Source organism: Ipomoea nil, unplaced genomic scaffold (assembly GCF_001879475.1).
Source record: "Ipomoea nil cultivar Tokyo-kokei standard unplaced genomic scaffold, Asagao_1.1 scaffold0761, whole genome shotgun sequence".
Taxonomy (NCBI): domain Eukaryota; kingdom Viridiplantae; phylum Streptophyta; class Magnoliopsida; order Solanales; family Convolvulaceae; genus Ipomoea; species Ipomoea nil.
The window spans coordinates 2197957-2225070 of NW_017617189.1; the positions used below are offsets into that span (position 1 = coordinate 2197957).

Here is a 27114-nt window from a genome sequence, read left to right on the forward strand (position 1 = left end):
AATAATAATAATAATAATAATAATAATAATACTAAAATCAAAATAATATGAATCATTTATTTCAACAAACAATTAGACCAATAATTTTTAGTTCACGTTACATAGGTATAACTTTATTGGCTCTTATTAGATTATTATTACTACTTACCACACGCGCATTGCGCGAATAGTTTAATGCCCAATGTGTATTTTTAAATTAGTGTTTTAGAATTTATCAAAATATCATTCAGTATCCTAACGTATATTAATACAAGATTATCAATTTTTTCATAAAAGTTAATATTTCAAGAATGCATAGCTATGACATATGGCAGAAATGTTGGATTAACTGGTGCAATAGCAATTTTAGAGGGAAACACACTCACTGGATAATACCCAAGCATCATTTTTGCAACACAAAACACTATTAATTGGTGTGATCCATGCTTCCTCTTGTTGCCACTTTCACCAGAAATGAATTCTTGATTTGATCTGGTCCCCTGTCGTTCTTCACTGCAGTTTTAGTGTCTTGGCACAATGCACCTTCAAAAACATAACCAAACCATCCTTCACATAAAAGACAATTATAATAGGCATTGTTTCTCATCTGCATTGAATATATACTGTAAATTAGGTGTACCGTTTCATCAATGCCCAATGCATGCATGATTCTAATTAATTAACCAAATTAAAGTTCATGTTAAATTTTATATTGTATTTTTTTAATATACTCTAACATATTCATAGTATATGTTTAACAATTATATCAATCTTGATTGGGATGGGGTTCGAACCTAAAACCTTCCTTATGAAATTTAATAAGTTAAGAATAATAAATTGTTAACAGAATATTCCATTATTAAAATTTATATTATATTGATAGAATGCAAATGTATTTAGGAAAAATACATGATAATAGAGGGTAAAACATAAAAATTAATAAAAAAGACTAAAATCAAAATGATATAAACTATTCATTTTAATAAATAATTATATTAATATTTTTTTAATTTTTGTTAGAAGCCTAATTTTATTGGCTCTCATATTAGATTTGTAGAACGAAGAATAGATACTTCGTAGCATAGAATTAGGTATAATATTTAGTAGAAATTTAATCAAAATAGCATTTTGTTGTGTCAAATTTGATTCGTTATTATTAACGTGGTCTATTTATGACTATTTTATTTGGCCGAATTAATACGTGCCACAATGAGGAAACAGAACATGCCTACCAGACAAGTTAGCAAAGTTTGTTATATCTATCATTTCCCTATTCATAATATTTTAAATTTAACTATTACTCCGTATTTAAGAGTGTGTATGAAAATTGTTGAATTGTTAAGTATAAACTTTCATTATATTAAGTTAAAAGATTTATTAGAGTTATTGAAATATTCGGCATTTACTATTAGATTATCAAAATCAAATTATTAATTTAATTTTTTTCTTACTTGACCATTTTTATATTACAACATAATTTTCTCATATTTTCATAATCAAAATATTATTGTATTATTTAAAGAAAAAAATTAAAACGATAAATTATTCGTACTCATTCATAAATAAAACCTAGACATATCCAACATTTCATCTAATTTGATCATTAATACGGAGTATAAATAAAATATAAGATTTGATCGATGAATTGATTTCGTGAGTCGAGATTTATATCAACAAATGTTTTAGAGATAGAGTTTGATAAGTTTAGGATTAACTTCATAAAACTGGTATCACGTAAGTTAAAAAAAGAAAAATTAAAAAAAAAATAGGACAGACAAAAAGAAATTTTTGAAATTGAGGCTTAAATTCGGTGCACAAAAATAATTTCACTTTGATTTCTGAAGTAAAGAATCTTAGGAAATATCAAATTTCCAGCATCCTCGTATTACACGTGACCCATCCGTGCGGTGCACGTGCCTATTCCTTATTAATTTTATCAAATTATTATGAAGAAAAATGATTAGTGTGGTTGTTGCAAAATATAAAATCTAAATTTTGTTGAAAAAGAAAAAAAGAAAATGTAATATTGTTCGATCAAATAGAATGACCGATTTACCCTTCCACCAGCCAAATATGCGAGGACAGTTTTAGTAAAAATATAGCGAAAATTAGAAAATATGAGCAGCCTAGAAGGAAGGCCGAAGAATCTGGAATAAGTTGATAACTCTGTGCCATCCTGAGCAGCCGTTCAAGCCGACCACATTTCACTCTCTCATTTCTTCAATTTTCTCTCACAACAAAAAAAAGAAAAATTGGAATTTTTGATCTCTAATTCCTCTTCTTCTTCTCCCTTATAATGGCTACTCCGAGTTGAAAGGGTTTTTTGTTTCTTTTTTGGAATTTTTTCCGGTGATTAGCGTCGTCGGTGATGCTCGGCGTACTGTGTGCACGTCCCAAGCCGTGGCTGTTAGCGTCGCTGTTCTCGTTCCATGCGCACGGCTTGACGGCGGCGGCGCACCATCGGCTGGCGGCGAGTCCAATCCGATCGGTCTTGGTGGCGGAGGGGGACGATCAGCGGCGGCTGCACCACTCCACGAGTTGCAGATTCGGCGGCGGCGCCGAGCGCGAAGGTGGCGCCGCGTCGATATGGCACGCGATTCTCCCCGCCCGCGGCCGGAAGAGTATGTCGAGTAGTAGGGCGGCGGTGTTCCACCGCCACAATTGCGAGCTGACGAAGAAGGGCGGCGAGGGGTCTTGGAATGCGGCGTGGGACGCCAGGCCGGCTCGGTGGCTCCACAACGCTGACTCCGCTTGGCTCCTCTTCGGCGTCTGCCCCTGCTTGGCCGCGCCGCCCCTCTTCGATCTCTCCGAGGTTAACTCCGACGCCGCGGGAGCGGAGGACCAAGTCGACATTCTATCCTCAGATTCATCCCTCCATAGCCCTCCTCCCAATTACAGAGTCACAGGTCTATACACACTCTTTATCAAATTTACAATTTTATTTTTTAATTTTTTTTCAGTTTTCTATTTTTGGATAGTACTTTTAATGTTTGAATGTGATTAAAAATGGATAATAAAAATGACAGGAGTTCCAGCGGATGGGAGATGTTTGTTTAGAGCCATAGCACACGTTGATTGCTTGAGGAATGGGGGAGAGGCTCCTAATGAGAATCGCCAGAGAGAATTGGCTGATGAATTAAGAGCTAAGGTATATTCCTCTTGCTATTTTCTTTTTCTATTTTTGGGTACAAAAATTTATCCATTTTATTATCAGTAGTTTTATGTATTTTGTTTTTGGAATCATATAGACTTGTAGTAGTGATTGATTGAGTAATTTTTATAGGTTGTTGATGAGTTGCTGCAAAGGCGAGAAGAAGCAGAATGGTATGTTTTTTTAGTCTATGTGTGTGTTTTGAGAATGCGCCGAATGTGTGTTTTGAGAATGCGGTAATAATCAGATGGATATGTTTTGAGAATGTGATAATGAAGAATGCGGTAATGAATCAAATGGATATGTTTTGAGAATGTGATAATGAACTGAATGAGTTCGTTTGAGAATGTGATAATGAACTGGATGGGTTCGTTTTGAGAATGTGATAATGAACTGGATGGGTTCGTTTTGAGAATGTGATAATGAACTGGATGGGTTCGTTTTGAGAATGTGATAATGAACTGGATGAGTTCGTTTTGAGAATGTGATAATGAACTGGATGCGTTCGTTTTGAGAATGTGATAATGAACTGGATGCGTTCGTTTTGAGGATGTGATAATGAACGATGCGTTCATTTTGAGGATAATGAACTGAATATATGTGTTTTGAGAATGCGATAATGAACTGAATATATGTGTTTTGAGAATGCGATAATGAACTGAATATATGTGTATTGAGAATGCGATAATAAACTGAATATATGTGTTTTGAGGATGCGATAATAAACTGAATATATGTGTTTTGAGAATGCGATAATAAACTGAATATATGTGTTTTGAGAATGTATGTGTTTTGAGAATGTTATAATGAGATAGATGTGTTAATGATTGCAAATTGCAATTTTGTTTTCTTAGGTTTATTGAAGGAGACTTTGATGCATACGTAAAAACGATTGAGAAACCCTATGTATGGGGCGGAGAACCAGAGCTGCTAATGGCTTCTCATGTACTCCAGTAAGTTTTTTCAATTTTATTCCATTTGGTCAATTATAAGTGTTGTTATTTTAGCTGTATTATTTTGATGTTAGTGGTTATGAATTAGAATAATAGATTAAGATGTGTTGTTAAATAATATAGTCTTTTTTGTTTTGTTTTGTAGGACACCAATTTCAGTGTTCATGATACATATAAGTTCGGGTAGCTTGATAAATATTTCAAATTATGGTGAAGAGTATCAGAAGGATGGAGAAAGTCCCATCAATGTTCTGTTTCATGGCTATGGTCATTATGACATAGTGGAGACTAATATTTTGGAAGAATAATTGCAATCAAACATTTTATTTGCCCCTTCATTAAATGATCATTTTTTAAAGAGTTAGGTTTTTTGAAAATTTTTAGATTTGGTTCTTTTTTGAATTCTTACTTCAAAAACAAATTAGAACTTGAGTGGTTCTTCCTATAATGTTTTGTCAATAAAGCACCATTCTAAAAGCTTTATGGTTTTTGTAATTAAGAATGTGTTTTTGGATGGGAAGAAAATGAAAGTCTTATTGAAGATTTAAATGGAGACTTTAGAATATTAGAAGATTGATTATTGTATGGGATAGTTTCATATGGCAATAAACTAATCATTTTATGGAACATTTGGGAGATTTTAGATTGTTATAGAATTCTAAACAATATTACCGTTTACATTCTGTCTGTATGCATCTTGTCCTTTGATTATTCATTTCTATCTCTTTACCATTCTTATACAATATATAATAATTATCACCATTTTTATTATTAGGAAAAATAACACTTTTAGTTCTTCAATTATTTTACTTTTAAAAATTTAGTTAATGTTAATTGATTTGAATAAATTTAGTCTCTTAATTGTTCATTATGTTACATGGGTAGGTCTTGTTATATAATTATCAAATTCCGTTAGCAATTAAGTTCAAATTTTTATTAGGTTAATTTTGTTATTTAGCATCAATATTCATAATTAAAGTTTTACTCTCTCCATAGGAACATTATTTTTAATAGTGAATATTAATTCTAAATAACAAAAATAATCACATATGTTAATGGATTCTGACAATCATATAATACTAGAGGTTAAAAGTGTAACATTTTGAGTAATTGATGAGCTAAATTTATTAAAATTAATTAAACTTCTAAAATTAAAACAATTTAGGGGCTAAAAGTGTTTTAATTTTGTTCTTATTATCTCTATCTCTATATATATTAAAGCAAAATAATTGTCCCATAAATTTCCTCCAAATGTGAAAACATTTATTGTATTCATATATTAATTTATAAATAGATTCATGCATGTAATTCCGAAAAAATTTCCCTCCAAATGTGAAAATATTTATTGTATTCATATTAATTTATAAATAGATTTATGTAATTCATGTAATTTAACATGTTGAGTAAAAGAAGAATATAATATTAGTTACTATTATTATTATTATTATTATTATTATTATTATTATTATTATTATTATTATTATTATTATTATTATTATTATTATTATTATTATTATATTATATATAGATAGATATATAGATTATAGTAATTATTATAGTAATAATAATAATTTACATACAAAACAAATTTTTCACATACTGAAAGGCGGAATCATGCATCATATTAGCCTTAACGAATTATTATTACTATAATTACTATTTACTATAATAATAATAATAATAATAATAATAATAATAATAATAATAATAATAATAATATACTATAATAATAAATTAGCCAATTTATAAATAAATTCATGAAATTCATGTAATTTAGCATATTGAGTAAAAGAAGAATATAATATTCATTATTATTATTATTATTATTATTATTATTATTATTATATAGTAATATAGTAATTATAATAATAATAATAATAATAATTTGTTATTATGTATAGTGTTTTAATTAAATTAAATTATTTAAATTAAATCACCCTATATATATTTAGTATTACAAATGATCATCCTTAATTAAATTAAATCATCCTTAATTAAATTATTTAAATTAAATCAGTCTATATATTTAGTATTACAAATAATCATTCTTAATTAAATTAGATCATTCTTAATTAAATTAAATCATTTAAATTAAATCAGCCTATATATTAAGTATTACAAATAATCATCCTTAATTAAATTAAATTATCCTAAATTAAATTTAATCATTCTTAATAAAAATATTTAAATTAAATCAACCTTAATTAAATCAAACCTTAATTCAAAACGTAAAATCAGCCTTAATAACAAGTAACAACACAGAAACGCGGAATCATCCTATTAGCCAATAATTATTACTATAATTACTATTACTATTACTATTTATAATAATAATAATAATAATAATAATAATAATAATAATAATAATAATAATAATAATAATAATAATAATAATAATAATATCTCTATCTCTATCTCTATCTCTATATATATTAAAGCAAAATAATTGTACCAAAATTTTTCCCTCCACATGTGAAAACATTTATTGTATTCATATTAATTTATAAATAGATTATGTAATTCCCAAAATTTTTTCCTCCAAATGTGAAAACATTTATTGTATTCCTATTAATATATAAATAGATTCATGTAATTCATGTAATTTAACATGTTGAATAAAAGAAGAATATAATATTAGTTACTATTATTATTATATATATAGATAGATATACAGATTATAGTAATTATTATAGTAATAATAATTCACATACAGAACAAATTTTTCACATACAGAAACGCGGAATCATGCATCCTATTAGACTTAATGAAATATTATTACTATAATTACTATTTACTATAATAATAATAATAATAATAATAATAATAATAATAATAATAATAATAATAATAATAATAATAATACTATACTATAATAACGAATTAGCGAATTTATAAATAAATTCATGTAATTCATGTAATATAACATGTTGAGTAAAAGAAGAATATAATATTGGTTATTATTATTATTATTATTATTATTATTATTATTATTATTATTATTATTATTATTATTATTATAGTATAGTTTTTTAATTAAATTAAATTATTTAAATTAGGAATAAGGTTCAAATTGGCCACTGAACGTAACCTGAAAATGCAATTAGGCCACTGAACGAAAAAAAAAAAGTGCAATTAGGCCACTGAACACTCTAAAAATGTGCAATTTCACCTGATAGCAGGTTACCCTCAATTTTAGCAGGTTATCTGCTTACGTGGCAGCTGAGTTGGCATTTTTAATAAATTTTAATTAATTTTTAATAAATTTTAATAATAACTTTTTATTAAAAAAAATTTTTAAAAAATAAAAACGACTTTATTTTATTATTTATTTCATTTTTTCCATTTTTTTATAAAATTTATTATTAAAATTAATTATTAAAAATTATTTTAAAATTATTAAAAATGCCAACTAAGCTGCCACGTAAGCAGGTAACCAGCTAAAATTGATGGTAACCTGCTATCCGGTAAAATTGCATACGTTTGGAGAGTTCAGTGGCCTAATTGCACATTTTTTGAGTGTTCAATGGCCTAATTGCACTTTTTTTTTTTTTTTTCGTTCAGTGGCCTAATTGCATTTTCATGTTACGTTCAATGGCCAATTTGAACCTTATTCCTTTAAATTAAGTCACCCTATATATATTTAGTACTACAAATGATCATCCGATCCTTAATTAAATTAAATCAGCCTATATATTTAGTATTACAAATAATCATTTTTTAATTAAATTAGATCATCATTAATTAAATTAAATTATCCGTAATTAAATCATTTAAATTAAATCAGCCTATATATTTAGTATTACAAATAATCATCCTTAATTAAATTATTTAAATTAAATCAACCTTAATTAAATCAATCCTTAATACAAAACGTTAAATCAGCCTTAATAACTACACAGAAATGCGGAATCATCCTATTAGCCAATTATTATTACTATAATTACTATTACTATTTATAATAATAATAATAATAATAATAATAATAATAATAATAATAATAATAATAATAATAATAATAATATACTATAATAATACTATACTAACGAATTAGCCTTACAAAACGAATTATTCACATACAGAAACGCGAAATCATGCATCCTATTTGCCTTAACAAATTATTATTACTATAATTACTATGCACGTGTAATTCATGGTATTTTGTCTGAATGGGAATTATTATTCATCTGTTATTATGCACGGGAATCATGCAATAGCTATTAGTATTAGTATTTAGTATTTCATAATTAAATTATTCATTTGTAATTATTTTGCACAAATTCATAGTTATAAATACCTCCTCATTGGCATTGCTTCTCATTCATTTTCAATCCCCTTCCTGTACTTTTCATACGCTAAACTTTTCAATATGGCTCCCACCTTCAATCTACTTAACCAAATCACCGCTACCTCCACGAATTGGGCGATACAAGTTCGTCTAATCTAAATGTACGAGTCAACATTCAACAATAACACCTACAATTCTCATACTTTGGATTGTGTGTTTCATGATTCTGAGGTATATTCGTCACTTTTAGTGTATATATATATATATATATATATATATATATATATATATATATATATATATATTATTTCATAATATATTCAATACAAATATATATTTTTCATAATTTTAGTTTTATAATTCACATGCTAATATGTTTAGTATATGACACATATTCATGTATTTCATATTCTATTATAATATAGATTTCTATTAAATTTTTATGTTTTGCTAATTTAGGGTACGCGTATACATGCAACAATAAAAAAAAGGCTCAAGTTGATTAATTTAAAAAAATCTTTTTTGAGGATCATTTGTACTCCATTAAAAACTTTATCGTTGCAACAAATGACATGAGATACAGAACTACGCACCACAAATACAAGATCCTGTTCATGCATTCTACAAAAGTCTTTCAGTATAACAACAACGACTTTCCAAACATGACATACATGTTGAAAGCTTTCGATCAACTTGGTCCTACCCAAATTAATGCTTCTGAACTATTTGGTAATACTAATTTACGGTCCTCATTTCGTTTATCATTTCAAATATATATATAAATATATATATATATATATATATATATATATATATATATATATATATATATATATATATATATATATATATATATATATATATATATATATATATACTAGCATTTTGTACGCGTGATGCACGAAAACCTATGCCCAATATTAAAATATTATTAAGTAACAAAATTTAAAAAATTAGTTAAAATTATGTTGCAATTCCTTAAAGTGATGATACTTTTGAATTATCATATATTTGAATATAGTGATCAAAATAATATATATATATATATATATTTATATATAGTATGTATGTATATTATTTGTGTATACATATCAATATGTCATATATAATATGACATATTGATATGTATACACAAATAATATACATACATATTATATATATATATATATATATATATATATATATATATATATATATAAAATTTAATATTCATATAAATATTTAATTAAAATATAATTTATAATTAAATTAATTGTTATATGATAATTTTAATAAAATGACAACTAAAAATAGGAAAAATATATGATAGATGTAGGTGTATGGTAAGATTGGTGGATATATTAAATACTAACGGTGTTATAACGGTGTAAGAGTAATTTTGTCCAATACAAATCAAACGTACAACAATTAAAGCAAAATGTATATATTTATTAGCATATAAAAAAGGGACAAAGATTGAGGACATAACTTGTATTGACACTTATTATGTTTTTAGATATATATATATATATATATATATATATATATATATATATATATATATATATATATATATATATATATAATATAGTAGTTATTGTTATGATGATAAATCTCTATAGATTTGGTTGGTTATGTTGTCTCGATTGAATCTCCAGGTACAACCATAATTAATGGACGGGAGACCAAGTTCATCCACTTTGTTCTTCAGGATTATGAGTAAGTCATGTTATATTAATCAACTTTACACTTAATCATGGATTATATGTGTTTCTTAATGTGTACGTGTACGCCTTATAACAATTTTTTTTTTAATCTTTTTAGAGAGAGACGTTTACCTTTCACATTTTGGGAGCAATATGTTGATCAACTATTACGCATGTCAACTATGACAACCCTAATCCAGTTGTTTTACTCATTCAGTTTTGTTGTGCAAAAATGTACAACATATGAGTGAGTTGCATACGGTTGAAAGTAGAACATATTTTAGTTGTGACACAGTGTGCAAAGCCGACGAAGACGTTGGAATACTGGGTGATGTACACACACCGGAATTTTTGAACGGCATTAGAGCTTCAGGTGTACCAATCCACTCATTAACTTTAAAAATTGGCTCACCAGTCATGTTGTTAAGAAATGTTAATCATTCAGTTGGATTGTGTAATGGTATGCGGTTGGTAATCACCAAGTTAACAGACCGTGTAATTGAAGTCAAGTTAATGGATGGTGCTAACAAAGGAACAAAAGTGTTGACCCACAGAATGTCAATGTCACCATCTGATACCACGTTGCCATTCAAGTTTCAACGAAGACAATTCCCATTGATGTTATCATATGCAATGACTATTAACAAAAGTCAAGGTCAAACATTGTCACACGTAGGATTATTACTTAAAAAAAAAAAATTTGTCCATGGTCAGTTGTACGTGGCTGCTTCTCGAGTTAACAACCCAGATGGTCTTAAAATATTGATTGCCAAGAACTCAAGTTCCTATATTACATCAACAACCAACGCGGTATACCACAAAGTTTTCAATAATTTGTAATTTTTCACTCTTATTTTTCTACTAGTATTTCATATGCGCGATGCGCAAAAATATATGCCCAATATTAATACTTAATGTTAAAATCTTAGTTATATTAAAATATTTTTTTAAATAAATGTGTGTGTGTGTGTGTGTGTGTGTGTATATATATATATATATATATATATATATATATATATATATATATATATATATATATATAAATATAAATATATAATTGTAGAATTCATATTAATATTAATTAAGTAAGAATTATAGAAATGATATATTACTAAATATAATTATGGTAACATTTAATTAAATCTAAATAAAATCAAACTTACCAATTGGAGAATGTAAGAAAAAGATATTGTGTAGGCATGTGCATGGTAATAATAATGTGAAAGATAACAGAGGTTATAACGGCAGGGATATTTTTGTCCAAAAAATTATGTAGTACAACATTTATAGCATAAGGTACAACAAAAGTTAACAGAAAAAACGGACATAAACTAGAGACATAACCTGGATTGAAACTTATTATGTTTTTAGATATTGTATGTTAAAGTAATTTCTTTATTGTTTCTATTTTCCATTTTATATTTCTGTTCCAACTTTTTATATATTACATCATCTCTTAAATTTTTCACACAATTATACAATAAGATGAACAATATTCATCCCGTGCATCGCATGGGTATCATACTAGTTGATAAAGAATAATACAATCAAAAGAATAATTGGAACTCCAGAATCAAATTACACAATCAAAAGATGTTCCCAACTGAACTATGCTGTAACAAATACTCCAATATAACCAATTCCAATGACTAGGAATGTTATGCCTTGGAGAAATAGGTACACATAGAACCGGTTATTTCCAAAACAGAAATCGCAGGATCCACAGAAGAGGAGAAAGAATCCAACAATGATCTCGAAAACATGCAACCTGTACATCAACAAGATAAAGTTACTTTCTTTCCTAATTTTATTTTTTTGGGATGAGGAGGGAACCCTACAACCCTTTTCGCTGTAAGAAATCCGGCCTTGTGTGATCATAGCCGGCAAAGGATCACAAGGAAGTAAATCAGCCTAGGTTATCGGTAGCTGATCGGTTCAATTCAAACCAAAGGGGCAAGGATTCGAATTCGTGCCCTTGTGGTTACAAGTGTGAATCTCTTGTCATCTTGTCTGGGGTTACCGGCCTTGTGACTTTAGCCTGCAAAGGAGCACAAGGAACTAAATCAGTCTAGACGACCCATAATTGACCGGCTCAAACTAAGGAGGGCAAGGATTCAAACTCGTGACCTTATAGTTACAAGTGTGGATCTCTTGTCATCTTGACTGGAGTTACCCTTCCGTTTCTAATTTTAATCTTATGGAACAAGAATCATACCTATCTCCGATTTGAAACCGAGGAAGTTTCAGTGTAGGTTTAGATCCTGTTTTGGACTTGAGGGTATTGCCAAGCTTTTCAGTGACAATCCATTAGTTGAATCTCCCGACTTCAAGAAGGCCAATGAACGTTGCAATGGTCCGGTGGAGGGACATGACATTCTCGAAAAGGATCCAGAAAACCACCAAGTGGAATGATCTGAGAATCAGCAAAAAGAAACAAAAAATTCTTTAAGAAAAACTTTTTTTTTTTTTTAAGGAATAAACAAAAGAGAGAGGGTTGAATTGGTTACCTTGGACAGGGCAGTGCATTGAGAAGTGTCACAGCTAAAGGGATATAAACAGCACCCCAAAGGGGAACTTTGACCTCTGGGATCAAAACAGTTGCAGGGAGAACAAGGCAGTAGAAGACGAAGGTGACAATATGCGCGACGATTTTGTTGACAAAGAAAAAGGCGTATATCATATACACTTTCCTCCATGCCGAGACATTCTACAAGTGTTTAGAGTCAAATGAATCAATAACTCACTCAAAAGTTGCTTGCATAAACTAACATTTTAATTTCAAGTTTTTGACATGTTTAAGATTGAGTGGTTTGTTCTTGTATGTGTTTCTACCTTGCTTGTCACTATCTCCATGACCATTTTCTTGAAAAGAAAGGCAGGGCCACATGACCACCTGTGCTGCTGGTATCTGTATGCCTTGAAGCTGCTTGGTAATTCACTTTTCACCTATACATAATTCATTACTCCATATTGTTATGTTCATCAAAATCTTGATCAAACTCCAATCTTCATGTGAATAAATTGACTGAAGAACCAGCTTGATTGTCGTGAGTGGCCGTGCACTCTCATCCCTTAAGAGGGGTCGAGAGTTCGAACTCCCTCTCGTATGGAAAAAAAAAATCTGACCAGCACTTTGCCACTTAATTGGGCCAGCCCGGTTGCGAATGAGGATGGTACGGACTTAAAGGCGCAAATTATGCTATGGACTCGTGTCCACAACGCATTATGGACACGAGTCCAAAATGACGTCGTTTTCAAGGAAAACCCGACCTTCCAGTTAAAAAAAATTGATTTTGTCTCGGTGTTAACGGCGTTATTTGTTTGTGGCATTATGAATGTACAGTTATGGAATTATGAATGTACAGTTATGGTATTATGAATGTACAGTTATGGAATTATGAATGTAAGTTACGGAATTATGAACACAGAGCTCTGACATTATGAACTTACATTTATGAACATATAGTGATAAAATTATGAACATAGAGCTCTAAAATTGTGAACATAGAGCTTCGAAAATTATGAATTTACAGTTATTGAATTATGAATGTACAGTTACGGAATTATGAATGTACAGTTATGCAATTATGAATGTATAGTTATGGAATTATGAACATAGAGCTCTGACATTATGAAGTTACAATTATAAACATATAGTAATAAAATTATGAACATATGCTCCTATAACAAAGTGGTCTGAAATTTAAAAAAAAAATGGCGGAAGATAACGGTGTCACTAACCGCACCGTTACCGTGTCCGCATGATTGAATCTCAGAGGCATTCTTATCATTAATGCATGCTGGACACGGGTCCATAGCATAACGATTGCTTAAAGGTGCCTCCTATAGTTAGGGTCTGCTCAGGACACCTCATTACCTAACCAAAAAAAATTTACTGAAGAAGCAAGCAAGCATTTTACCTTGACATCACCAAGAAACACAAATTTCCAGCCCTTTAGACCAGCTCTGCAACCCAGATCCATATCTTCCACTGTCCTTCCATCCTCCTGCATCATTCAATGCTGACATTCTCCATACCCCTGCAGTTCCTGCATTCAAAATTTTCTACAATTTATTACTCCTAATTATTGGTATTTCAATAGTTATACCGTGAACCAAGATGGACCTGGTCTAAAACGACAGCGTTTCATAACGCTGAACGTGTTTCTGAACATTAAACTTTGAGTTTATGAACATTGAGCTTTGAGTACAGTTTATGAACATGTAATGTCTAGTTTTTTAACATCAAACTTTGAGTTTCTAAACATATATAAGACATGTTATGAACATGTAATAGAGTGAATATTGTAGTGTCTAATTTATGAACAATAAGCTTTGAGTTTATGAACATATATTGTTTAGTTTCTGAACATTCATCTTTGAGTTTCTAAACATATAGTGTGTATTTTCGAACTGAACATTAAGCTTTGAATTTCTGAACATACTAGTTTATTAACATTAAACTTTGAGTTTATGAACATATAGTGTCTAGTTTTTGAACATTAAGCTTTGAGTTTCTAAACATATATAAGACATGTTATTGACATGTAATAAAGTGAATGATAGATATAGTGCCTAATTTATGATGAACAATAAGTTTTAAGTTTATGAACATATGTATTTATTTTCTGAACATTATCTTTGGGTTTTTGAACATATAGTGTGTAGTTTTTGAACATTAAACTAAACTTTAAGTTTCTGGACAAAAATGATCGTTTTGAACCAAGGTCCATCTTGCAAGGTGGACCGTGGTCCACTATATAATTTGAGTTGGTATTTTATGCAGGTATATATGTGTGTATATATAATGTACATACCATTGAAGCCAAAAAATGCATGGACTGCAGACCCAACTTCTTGCTCCACTGTGAAATGGTAATCCATTGACATCTCTTGCATTCTTGTCAGCATGCACTCATCAGAGTTGACTGCCATTTCAACACAAAACACTATGTAAGTATAACTGCACAATTAAGGGAGTTTGAAGGTTGATGGATATATATATGAAGAGAAGTTGAAATTTAATACCAAATTTCCAACGAGCTTGAACAAGTCCGATTTCAGGGTTGTACACGAGGAAAGGATGGCCCGGCACAAGAAATCAGGGTCGGGTTCGAAATCCGCATCGAAAACTGTCACATACTCACACAGCTTAACATAGCTATGCTTCATTCCTTGCTTGAGGGATCCTGCTTTGAACCTTTTTCTATTATCTCTAGTCTCATACTTTATGTTCACCCCGTTACCTGCCCATTTCCTGCACTCTTGCTGGACTAAAGCCTGTGTATTGTTATTATTACCAACATTTTAGAAAAAAATCCAAGACACTAACAAACCATTGTAATAATAATCATAATGTTGCTTGTACTAAAATTTGTGTCTTTTGAGATATACCATAATTGTTGGATCAGTTGAATCATCAAGAACTTGAACTATGATTCGATCCGCCGGCCATGAAAGGTTGCAAGAAGCTCCAATGGACAGTTGATATACCTACATATACACAAAGAAACCACACGTTTTTTATTTAGCATTGTGAACTAAAGTTGGGAGTATCAATCCCCTTATCAGCATGTGTGCAGATTTACTCTGTATACCTTAGGTAGCATGTATGTTATATTTTTTATGACTAAAAATACTTCGTATTAATTAATTGTGAGATTTACACACATATATAACTTTCTTTTATATTAATAATGAGATGTGTGTATAATGTATTTTTTATTCGAATTATTTTATTAAATTAATTATGTTTCATATTTTGTTTTGAATATTTTTTAAAAAGTTTTAATGTGTTTTATTTTTCGTCTACATCCAACAATATTTATGGTTATACTTTTAAGTGTTTTTTTTTATATTATCAAACTATCTTTTTTGGTTTAATGCATTTCGCCCCCACTGATAATGATTTAAAGGTCCTTTGCCGGTTTAGCAGTATTGTTTTAATGTTAGTTGTTATGAATTAGAATAATAGATTAAAATGTGTTGTTAAATAATAATAATGATTTAAAGGTCCTTTGCCGGTTTAGCAGTATTGTTTTAATGTTAGTTGTTATGAATTAGAATAATAGATTAAAATGTGTTGTTAAATAATATAGTTTTTATTTTTTTTGTTTTGTTTTGTAGCACACCAATTTCAGTATTCATGATACATATAAGTTCTGGTAGCTTGATAAATATTTCAAATTATGATGAAGAGTATCAGAAGGATGGAGGAAGTCCCATCAATGTTCTGTTTCATGGCTATAGGCCTATAGTCATTATGACATATTGGAGACTAATATTTTGGAAGAATAATTGCAATCAAACATTTTATTTGCTTGTAACATAGACTTAGACTTATAGAGTTTGAATTAGTCTTGTAACCTTTAGCTATTGTACAGGGTTAGTTAGATTAGTTCTCTATCTATTATCTATCTCTGTAACAGTCTATTCTGAATCAACGAGAATTGTTCATTCATCTGGTATCAGCTAGCTAGGTGTGATCTCCTTTTTTTTTTTTCTCTCTCTCCTTTTTTTTTCGACATCATGTCATCGAATTCCAGTGAAAGAACCGTGACCGCTGCCACCCTCCCTTCTCCGGCCACTCCAAATACCCTGTCCACGGCACACCATTTTGTGTCGATGAAGCTCACCACCAAAAACTACCTATTCTGGCGCACTCAATTGGTGCCATTCTTGAGAGGACAAGGCTTGCTCGGGTTCGTGACTGGCGACACCCCGTGTCCACCGGCCACGGTTACTACTCCGGCAACGAGTGGCGACGGTTCGGGAGGCACGGCTTCGACGACGACGGCCAACCCAGCGCACGCGGCATGGGAGCAACAGGACCAATCAATTCTGTCGCTGTTGATATCCTCCATGGCCGACGAAGTTCTCTACCTAGCGGTTGGGCGCAGTACATCGCACGAGGTCTGGACCTCGGTTACAGCGGCGCTTGGTTCTTCAACACGGGCTCGATGCTTGAATCTTCTCGCTCAATTCCAGTCACTCCGCCAAGGTGACAGCTCCCCGGCCGAATATCTTGGGAGAGCTCAGTTGTTGGTGGAGGACTTGGCGCTCGCCGGCAGACCCGTGTCGCTGGACGAGCAAAATCTGTATGTTTTCCGGGGCCTCAGACCGGAGTTTAGATCCATGGCGTCATCCTTGGCGGCGTCGGGCACACCGGTCTCTATTCCACAGCTGTCGGATTTCCTTCAAGCTCAGGAATTCATCTGGGCAGATGAATTCGCTGGTGGTGCTGCAATTCCCGGCGGGTCTCATCATGCGGCCATGGCAGTCGGACGTGGACAGAACCACCATCCGAACGGTGGCACTCGGCATGCGAGTTCCGGCCGAGGGCGGGGCTGTGGTGGTGGACGCGGGCGCAACAATGGCAGAGGTCGCGGAGGTGTTCCCCGTTGCCAAATCTGCCGCTCCCAAGGTCATACGGCAGTGTATTGCCATCAGCGGTATGCCGGCCAGGCGCCGGCTCAGGTTCACGCTGCAGTTACCGGCAATGATGGGTCCGTAACAGCCGAGGCTTGGTACCCAGACACTGGTGCCTCATCGCACGCCACGCCTGATCCGACAATGCTCACCCACTCCGAGCCATACACGAGTGGTGATGTGCTCCGGGTGGGAAACGGTTCAGGTTTGGGTATTTCTGATATTGGCCATGCATCGTTAAATTCCGTGTCTAGGCCGTTAAAATTAAACAATATTTTACATGTGCCTAATCTATCATTACCTTTATTGTCTGTTAATCGGTTTACCGTTGACAATAACGTATTTTTTGAGTTTCATTGTGATCATTTTCTTGTGAAGGATTGTCGAACCAAGGCGGTGCTTCTTAGAGGTCCTACCATGGGGGGTCTCTACGGTTTGTCGTTGTCTCGGTCACCAGTTGCGTTAATAACCGCTCGTGCCACACCGGATGTATGGCACCGCAGGCTTGGCCATCCGCATGAGCGTGCTCAGCGTCGTGTCTTAATCAATTGTCCGGTCACCCCGTCCAAAACAAGTGCTACGAAGATATGTTCGTCGTGTCAACTCGGGAAATCCTCTCGATTCCCGTTAGATAGAGTTAATTCACGTAGTAATAATATTCTTGATTTATTGTACACCGATATCTGGGGACCGGCCCCCGTTGTTTCAGCCGATGGATTTCGCTATTTCGTTCTATTTGTTGATGATTGTACCCGTTTTTGCTGGTTTTACCCGATGCGATTAAAATAAGACATTTATAAAATATTCGAGTCATTTAGAGTCATGGTAGAACGCCAATTCTCACGTTCTATCAAGTTTGTTCAATCTGATTTGGGAGGCGAATATCGCCGTTTACACAATACCTTTGAAAGTCTTGGGATTGTGCATAGGCAGTCTTGTGCCTATACGCATGAGCATAATGGCCGAGTAGAGCGCCGGAACAGACATGTTGTTGAAACCGGGCTAGCCCTACTCGCAGAAAGCTCAGTACCCATACAACACTGGGCATATGCGTTCGAAACTGCTTCCTTTCTAATTAATTGCCTACCATCCTCTGCAATTAAAAATGTCAGTCCCTATGAGTCCGTCTTTAACAAAACACCACCATATAACTTTCTTCGAGTCTTCGGGTGCAAGTGTTATCCCTATCTACGGCCGTATAATCGCCATAAGATAGAGTACCGCTCCGCACCCTGCGTCTTCTTAGGTTACCCAACGTCCTATAGGGGTTACCGGTGCATGGATTTAATATCTGGAAAAACCTTCATCTGTCGCCATGTTCGATTTGATGAAAATGTTTTCCCCTATGCAACAGGTGCACAAAGCAAAGTGGAGTCAATTGACTCACATAATGCCACGCCGTGGGCATCAGGCCCCATAGTGCCTCGTGAACCACCCCCGGTTCCGCTTGATGAACCACCTATAGCAGTGCATGTACCGCCCTTGGCTATTCAGGATCATCAAGGTGCTGCCACGGTCCCAGTTCGTGCACCACGGGCTCGGGCACGCGTTCGGGCACAGCCACAAGAAAGGGGGACATGTCATGCATCTTCGCCACATGACACGGGGTACGGAGGAGCCTTTTCAAGCTCTCACGGCCACCGCAGATCCTACATGCTACAGTCAGGCAGTTGGATACCCACACTGGCGTGATGCCATGGATCAGGAGTTCAATAAGTTCAATGCTCTCCTACACAACAACACCTGGAATCTCACCCCGGCCAAACCTGGCATGAATGTAGTAGGGTGCAAGTGGGTCTTTCGCACAAAACGTAAGGCTGACGGGACTGTTGACCGGTATAAAGCCCGCTTGGTTGCCAAGGGGTTCAATCAGGTAGCCGGCGAGGACTTTTTTGAGACCTTTAGTCCGGTCGTCAAGCCGACTACAGTGCGCATCTTGCTCTCCCTTGCCGTCTCTCATGGGTGGACACTGCGGCAGCTAGATGTCCACAATGCCTTCTTAAATGGGCGGCTCACGGAGACTGTTTTCATGCGGCAACCACCTGGGTATGAAGACCCGGTACACCCTGACTACGTGTGTCATCTACAGCGGTCCCTGTATGGTCTTAAGCAAGCCCCCAGGGCCTGGTTTCATCGGTTACATGAATTTCTCCTGTCTACAGGCTTTGTGGCGTCTAAAACTGATGTTTCTCTCTTTTATTATACAGTACAAACCTCTCGTATCTATCTAATGGTATATGTAGATGATATCATCATGATGGGCAATGATTCCGCCCTACTGACCACGCTGTTAGGCCGTCTCTCGGCGGTTTTCAAGATTAGGGATTTGGGTACTCCGACCTTCTTTCTTGGCATTGAGACAGTACCTATTGATGGGGGCTTATTACTTTCGCAACGTCGGTACATGGATGACATTCTGACTCGTGCCGGCATGGTGGATTGCAAATCTCTCTCTACACCAGCGGCAATCACTAAAGCCGCCTCACCGTCTACAGCTCCTTATGAGAACCCGACGCAATATCGTAGGCTAGTTGGGGCACTACAGTATCTCACTATCACTCGGCCAGACCTGTCTTTTGCTGTAAATAGGCTATGTCAGTTCATGCATGCGCCAACTAAGGAGCACTGCGGTATGCTCAAGCGGGTACTTCGATATGTCAGGGGTACATTAACTTATGGCCTACGGCTAACTGCTTCGTCGTCATCCACTGTACACGCTTACTCAGATTCTGACTGGGCAGGATGTCCAATTGACAGGAAGTCCACTAGCGGGTATGCAGTTTTTCTGGGCACGAATCTTGTGTCATGGGTATCACGGAAGAAACGCACCGTCGCCAGATCGTCCACTGAGGCAGAGTACAAGGGTCTGGCAGATGTGGCTGCTGAGGTCACATGGGTTATGTCCCTCCTACGGGAACTCGGTTTGCACTCCGGATCACCTGCCACACTATGGTGTGACAATTTAGGGGCTACATACATGTGCGCCAATCCGGTTTTTCACGCTCGGACAAAACATGTCGAGATCGATTACCATTTTGTTCGAGACAAGGTTTCTTCGGGGGAGTTCTTAGTTAACTTTGTGTCAACCAAAGATCAGCTGGCCGACATTTTCACCAAACCTCTTGCATCTACACACTTCGCTTCTTTGCGGGACAAGCTAAATGTTGTCTCGTTACCACCTTCAGCTTGAGGGGGTGTGTTAGTCATATTATATTATTGATACAGTTATTGTAACATTAGACTTAGACTTATAGAGTTTGAATTAGTCTCGTAACCATTAGCTATTGTACAGGGTTAGTTAGATTAGTTCTCTATCTATTATCTATCTCTGTAACAGTCTATTCTGAATCAACGAGAATTGTTCATTCATCGCGTCTTCATTAATCTGTTGAAATGATCATTCTTTAAAGAGGTAGGTTTTTCGGAAATTTTTAGATTTTGTTCTTTTTCAAATTCTTACTTCAAAAACAAATTAGAACTTGAGTGATTCTTCCTATAATGTTTTGTCAATAAAGTGTCATTCTAAAAGCTTTGTGGTTTTTGTAATTAAGAATGTGTTTTTTGGATGGGAAGAAAATGAAAGTCTGATTGAAGATTGAAATGGAGACTTTCGAATATTAGAAGATTGATTACTGTATGGGATACTTTTAAATGGCAATAAACTAATCATTTTATGGAACCTTTGGGAGATTTTAGATTGTTATAGAATTATATGGAACCTTTGGGAGATTTTAGATTGTTATAGAATTATAAACAATATTACAGTTTGCATTCTGTCTGTATGCATCTTGTCCTTTGATTATTCATTTCTATCTCTTTCCAATTCTTATACAAAATATAATAATTATCACCATCTTTATTATTAGGAAAAACAACATTTTTAGTTGCTAAATTATTTTATTTTTAAAAATTTAGTTAATGTTAAAATTATTTGACCAAATTTAGTCCCTTAAATATTTATTATGTTACACTTGTAGGCCCCTGTTATAAAATTATCAAATTTCGTTAGCAATTAAGATCCTTTTTATTAGGTTAATTTTGTTATTTAACATTAATATTCATGATTAAAGTTTTACTCTCCTGGCAACATTATTTTTAATAGTGAATATTAATTTTAAATAATAAAAATAACCACATATGTTAATGGAGTTTGACAATCATATAACATTAGGGGTTAAAAGTGTAACATTTTGAGTAATTGAAGAGCTAAATTTATTAAAATTAATTTACATGGATTAAATTTTCAAAATTAAAACAATTCAAGGATTAAAAGTGTTCTTTTCTTTTTCTTATTATCTAAAAACATAATAAGTGTGGATGAAGGTTATACCCTTTATTTATGTCCCTTTTTTCCGTTAAATTTTATGATAATTATGCTATAAATACTGTATTATACAATATTTTGGACAAATATACCATACCGTTACAACTTCCGTTATCTTTTCCACTATTGCTACCATGCACATGCGTTCATCATATATTTTCTTATTTTCAATAATAATAATATACACATTATATATTGGAGGAGTTAATACCCAAAATCGTCATCGACTATAGTGGTTTTTTTCAATTTTGTCCTAAATGACTTTGGTGACTTAATGTAGTCCAGAGTTTTGTATTTTTACTCAATTTAGTCTCAAACTTTTGTATTTTTGCTCAATTTAGTCCTCCATTTGTTATTCTATCCATTTGTTGTTAAAAAAAAATAGACAATTCAGTAATTTTAATATTGGCATATCTTTACTCATAGACATGTGAAGTGCGAAATCTCTCTTTTTTTGCGAATTACTTCCAGAATCACTCCTAAATCTCCGAATATAAAAATTTGATTCGTAAGTCTAGGAGTAATTCTGGGTGTAATTTGTGCAAGAAAGAGCGATTTCTCACTTCGCAGGTTGAAAGTAAAGAGAGGTCAATATTGATATTATTGAATTGTCATTTTATTTAACGCCAATTTGACAAAATAACAAACAGAGGATTAAATTGAGCGAAACACAAAAGTCTGGGACTATATTAGGTCAACAAAGTCGTTTAGGACGAAATTGAGAAAAACCACTATAGTCAGGGACAATTTTGGGTATTAACTCTATATTGGAGTTATATGTTGGTTATTTCTTAAAATATAAATATAAAATTTATAGAAATGTTTTACATTCTTATTATTATTATTATTATTATTATTATTATTATTATTATTATTATTATTTACAATAATTTAAATATTTATAATTTAAATAAATTTAAAATTTTAATATAAAATATTAATATTGGGCACATTTTTTTCGCATCGCGCATAAAAAATCCTAATTATGTATAAGATAAGATTATAAAGAATAATTGGAACTCCAGAATGAAATTACACAATCAAAAGATGTTCCCAACTGAACTAAGCTGTAACAAATACTCCAATATAACCAATTCCAATGACTAGGAATGCTATGCCTTGGAGAAATAGGTACACATAGAACCGGTTCTTTCCGAAACAGAAATCGCAGGATCCACAGAAGAGGAGAAACAATCCAACAATGATCTCCAAAACATGCAACCTGTACATCAACAAGATCAGATAAAGTTACTTTCTTTTCTACTTTTTTTTTTTTTTTTTGGATGGCGAGGGAACTTTACAATCTTTTTCGTTGTAAGAAACCCGGCCTTGTGTGACCTTAACAGGCAAAAAACCATAAGGAAGTAAATCAGCCTAAGTTATTAGTAGCTGATCAGTTCAAATCAAAGAGGAAAACATTTGAATTCGTGACCTTGTGGTTACAAGCGGGCCTTGTGACTTTAACCTGCAAAGGAGCACAAAGGAACTAAACCAGTCTAGACGACTAATAATTGACCGGCTCAAATTAAGGAGGGCAAGAATTCAAACTCGTGACCTTATAGTTACAAGTGTGGATCTTTTGTCATCTTGACTGGAGTTACCCTTCCGTTTCTAATTTTAATCTTATGGAACAAGAATCATACCTATCTCCGATTTGAAACCGAGGAAGTTTCAGTGTAGGTTTAGATCCTGTTTTGGACTTGAGGGTATTGCCAAGCTTTTCAGTGACAATCCATTCGTTGACTCTCCCGACTTCAAGAAGGCCAATGAACGTTGCAATGGTCCGATGGAGGGACATGACATTCTCGAAAAGGATCCAGAAAACCACCAAATGGAATGATCTGAGAATCAGCAAAAAGACACAAGAAATTCATTAAGAAAAACTTTTTTTTTTTTTAAGGAATAAACAAAAGAGAAGAGAGGGTTGGTTACCTTGGACAGGGCAGTGCATTGAGAAGTGTCACAGCTAAAGGGATATAAACAGCACCCCAAAGGGGAACTTTGACCTCTGGGATCAAAACAGTTGCAGGGAGAACAAGGCAGTAGAAGACGAAGGTGACAATATGCGCGACGATTTTGTTGACAAAGAAAAAGGCGTATATCATATACACTTTCCTCCATACCGAGACATTCTACAAGTGTTTAGAGTCAAATGAATCAATAACTCACTCAAAAGTTGCTTGCATAAACTAACATTTTAATTTCAAGTTTTTGACATGTTTAAGATTATTGAGTGGTTTGTTCTTGTATGTGTTTCTACCTTGCTTGTCACTATCTCCATGACCATTTTCTTGAAAAGAAAGGCAGGGCCACATGACCACCTGTGCTGCTGGTATCTGTATGCCTTGAAGCTGCTTGGTAATTCACTTTTCACCTATATATAATTCATTACTCCGCATTGTTATGTTCATCAAAATCTTGATCAATCTCCAATTTTCATGTGAATAAATTTACTGAAAAACCGGCTTGGTTGGCGTGAGTGGCTGTGCACTCTCATCCTTTAAGAGAGGTTTGGAGTTCGAACTCCCTCTTGTATGGAAAAACAAATCTGGCCAGCACTTTGCATTTTACCCCTTAATTGGGCCACTCCGATTGCGAATGAGGATGGTAAAAAAAAATTTACTGAAGAAGCAAGCATTTTACCCTGACATCACCAAGAAACACAAATTTCCAGCCCTTTAGACCAGCTCTGCAACCCAGATCCATATCTTCCACAGTTGTACGGTCCTTCCATCCTCCTGCATCATTCAATGCTGACATTCTCCATACCCCTGCAGTTCCTGCATTCACATTTTTACATTTTATTACCTCCTTATTATTGGTATTTCAATAGTTATACCGTGAACCAAGATACACCTGGTGTTAAATGACAACGTTTCATAACGTTTAACGTGTTTCTAAATATTAATCTTTGAGTTTCTGAACATGTAGTGTCTATGTTTTTAACATTAAGCTTTGAGTTTCTAAAGATGTATAAGACATGTTATGAACATGTAATAGAGTAAATGTTGTAGAATCTAATTTATGAACAATAAGCTTTAAGTTTATGAACATATAGTATTTATTTTCTGAACATTAATCTTTGAACTTTTGAACATATAATCTGTAGTTTTTGAACATTAAACTAAATTTTGAGTTTCTAGACAAAAACAATGTCGTTTTGAACCAAAGTGCAAGGTAGACTGTGGTCCACGATATAATTTGTGTTCGTATTTGATGCAGGTATATATGTGTGTACATATAATGTACATACCATTGAAGCCAAAAAATGCATGGACTGCAGACCCAACTTCTTGCTCCACTGTGAAATGGTAATCCATTGACATCTCTTGCATTCTTGTCAGCATGCACTCATCAGAATTGACTGCCATTTCAAACACAAAACACTATGCAAGCATAACTGCCATATAACTGCACAATTAAGTGAGTTTGAAGTGTATATATATATATATATATATATATATATATATATGAAGAGAAGCTGAAATTTAATACCGAATTTCCAACGAGCTTGAACAAGCCCAATTTCAGGGTTGTGCACCAAGAAAGGGATGGCCCGGCACAAGAAATCAGGGTCGGGTTCGAAATCTGCATCGAAAACTGCCACATACTCACACAGCTTAACATAGCTATGCTTCATTCCTTGCTTGAGGGATCCTGCTTTGAACCCTTTTCTATTATCTCTAGTCTCATACTTTATGTTCACCCCTTTACCTGCCCATTTTCTGCACTCTTGCTGGACTAAAGCCTGTTTATTGTTATTATTATCAACATTTTAGAAAAAAACCCAAGACACTAACTATTTTTGAGCCATAATCATAAACGGTAACAAACCATTGTAATAATAATCATAATGTTGCTTGTCCTAAAATTTGTGTCTTTTGATAAATACCATAATTGCAGGATCAGTTGAATCATCAAGAACTTGAACTATGATTCGATCTGCCGGCCATGAAAGGTTGCAAGCAGCTTCAATGGACAGTTGATATACCTACATATACACAAAGAAACCGTGCATTATTTATTTAGCATTGTGCGCTAAAGTTGGGAGTGTCAATCCCCTTATCCACATGCATAGATCAGAGATGACAATTTCCATCAGCCCCACAGATATCCAGCTTACATTGATTGAGTTTGGGTGATAATGACGATTGTCCCTAGTCAGTGAGTGATGAGTCTTAAAAAATTAAACTCATGATGATAATTAATACTGGTAAAATAAATACTACTTCATAGTATATAGTTTATTCTAAATTATTAAGTTTATTTTTTTAAAAATTACAATTTAGTTATTATATTTTAATATAATAACTACTTAACTAGTGAATTTTATTATTTTATTATGTGTAATTAGTTTAAATATTACTTTTAAAAAAATAATTTAATGGGATAATAAGTGATAGGTACAAACTACTGACTCACTATAGATTGGGTAAAATATTAAGTGGATCGGGAAGGTGGATATAGCCATCTCCGACCCACTCTGACCCATTACCATCTATATAATAATATCCTAGGAAGAACATATAACCGTCACAAAATAAGCCCTCACTGAAATTATATCTTATTATCCTGCAGAATACAGATACCAGTGAAATATTAGAAATGAAGTGCAAGATATATTACCTCTTTTTCGTTGCGCATTGGTATTTGAACTAGAACCATAGGGTAATCCAAGTCTCCTCCAACCTCTAAATCCTCCTCCTTCTTCTTCTTCTTCTTCATCATGGGCTCCCACTTGTACTGCTTCTCTGGCTTTCTCATGAAAAGCTTCAAGAAAGCACAAACCACTCCCAAGTAAACTTTCTCCACCAGTATCATCACTGACATTACCAAGCACACCCACACCATCACCCTAAGAAATGGCGCAATCAACACTGCCGCCCTTGCTTGCTCCCACACCACCCACAGCTTGGTGGCACCACCACCACCCTGCATGAAGGCCTCCGGCAGCATATATTATTGTTGTTGTTAGGTAGCCCTCTAACTGGACCTGCTTAATTGGTTGATTGATAAAGAGGAAGAGGCCAAGAGGGTGACCATTATATACTACCCACAACTCAATCTTGTTTAATTTGTTTTCTCTTCTTTTTGTGGGTGGTGGATGTATGGTTCTAACTTCTAAGAAGTTTCTCTTTCTCAGTCTCCTGTTTTTGATTTAGTCTTTGGACTTTGTACTTAAAACCCAAAGTTTTTAGATGAAGAAAAGGTGGCATGGCAATATGGCGTGTTTACTAATAAAAACAAATTAAAAGCTAAAAGCATAATTATATTGATGTGTGAATGTGTCATGAAACTGATTGAATTGA

The 27114-nt window shown here is 33.4% G+C and overlaps 2 protein-coding genes and 1 pseudogene across 3 annotated transcripts; 1 reads left to right on the plus strand and 2 right to left on the minus strand.

The window, feature by feature from the left end:
* Positions 1-2147: 2147 nt before the first annotated feature.
* LOC109176914 lies at positions 2148-21031 on the plus strand. 2 transcript variants are annotated; one of them, XM_019326324.1, is made up of 6 exons: positions 2148-2885; positions 3006-3127; positions 3263-3303; positions 3985-4083; positions 16180-16372; positions 20857-21031. In XM_019326324.1, the coding sequence occupies exons 1-6, from the start codon at positions 2348-2350 to the stop codon at positions 20863-20865; spliced, it is 1002 nt and encodes a 333-aa protein (XP_019181869.1). In that variant the 5' UTR covers positions 2148-2347; the 3' UTR covers positions 20866-21031. The 2 variants fall into 2 exon arrangements, with proteins under 2 accessions (XP_019181869.1, XP_019181870.1); XM_019326325.1 differs by lacking the exons at positions 16180-16372; positions 20857-21031 and adding an exon at positions 4229-4710.
* Positions 11610-13051, minus strand: LOC109176915 (annotated as a pseudogene).
* A 1784-nt stretch (positions 21032-22815) lies between the features above and the next one.
* On the minus strand, positions 22816-26776 carry LOC109176913 (glucomannan 4-beta-mannosyltransferase 9-like). The gene is made up of 9 exons (XM_019326323.1): positions 26432-26776; positions 25698-25796; positions 25301-25553; positions 25059-25169; positions 24449-24585; positions 24066-24179; positions 23738-23937; positions 23449-23646; positions 22816-23027 (listed from the first exon to the last, which is right to left on the minus strand). Exons 1-9 carry the CDS (start codon positions 26759-26761, stop codon positions 22868-22870), a joined length of 1602 nt encoding a protein of 533 aa, XP_019181868.1. The 5' UTR covers positions 26762-26776; the 3' UTR covers positions 22816-22867.
* Between the last annotated feature and the right edge of the window lie 338 nt (positions 26777-27114).

Coding starts and splice junctions, on each gene's coding strand:
- LOC109176914 (XM_019326324.1), top strand. CDS start 2,348: ATGCTCGGCGTACTGTGTGCACGTCCCAAGCCGTGGCTGTTAGCGTCG. Junction 3,304..3,984: donor AGGCGAGAAGAAGCAGAATG/GTATGTTTTTTT, acceptor TTGTTTTCTTAG/GTTTATTGAAGGAGACTTTG. Junction 4,084..16,179: donor ATGGCTTCTCATGTACTCCA/GTAAGTTTTTTC, acceptor TTTGTTTTGTAG/CACACCAATTTCAGTATTCA.
- LOC109176913 (XM_019326323.1), bottom strand. CDS start 26,761: ATGCTGCCGGAGGCCTTCATGCAGGGTGGTGGTGGTGCCACCAAGCTG. Junction 25,170..25,300: donor TCAAGCTCGTTGGAAATTCG/GTATTAAATTTC, acceptor TTGAAATGGCAG/TCAATTCTGATGAGTGCATG. Junction 24,180..24,448: donor TGTTTCTTGGTGATGTCAGG/GTAAAATGCTTG, acceptor AATTATATATAG/GTGAAAAGTGAATTACCAAG.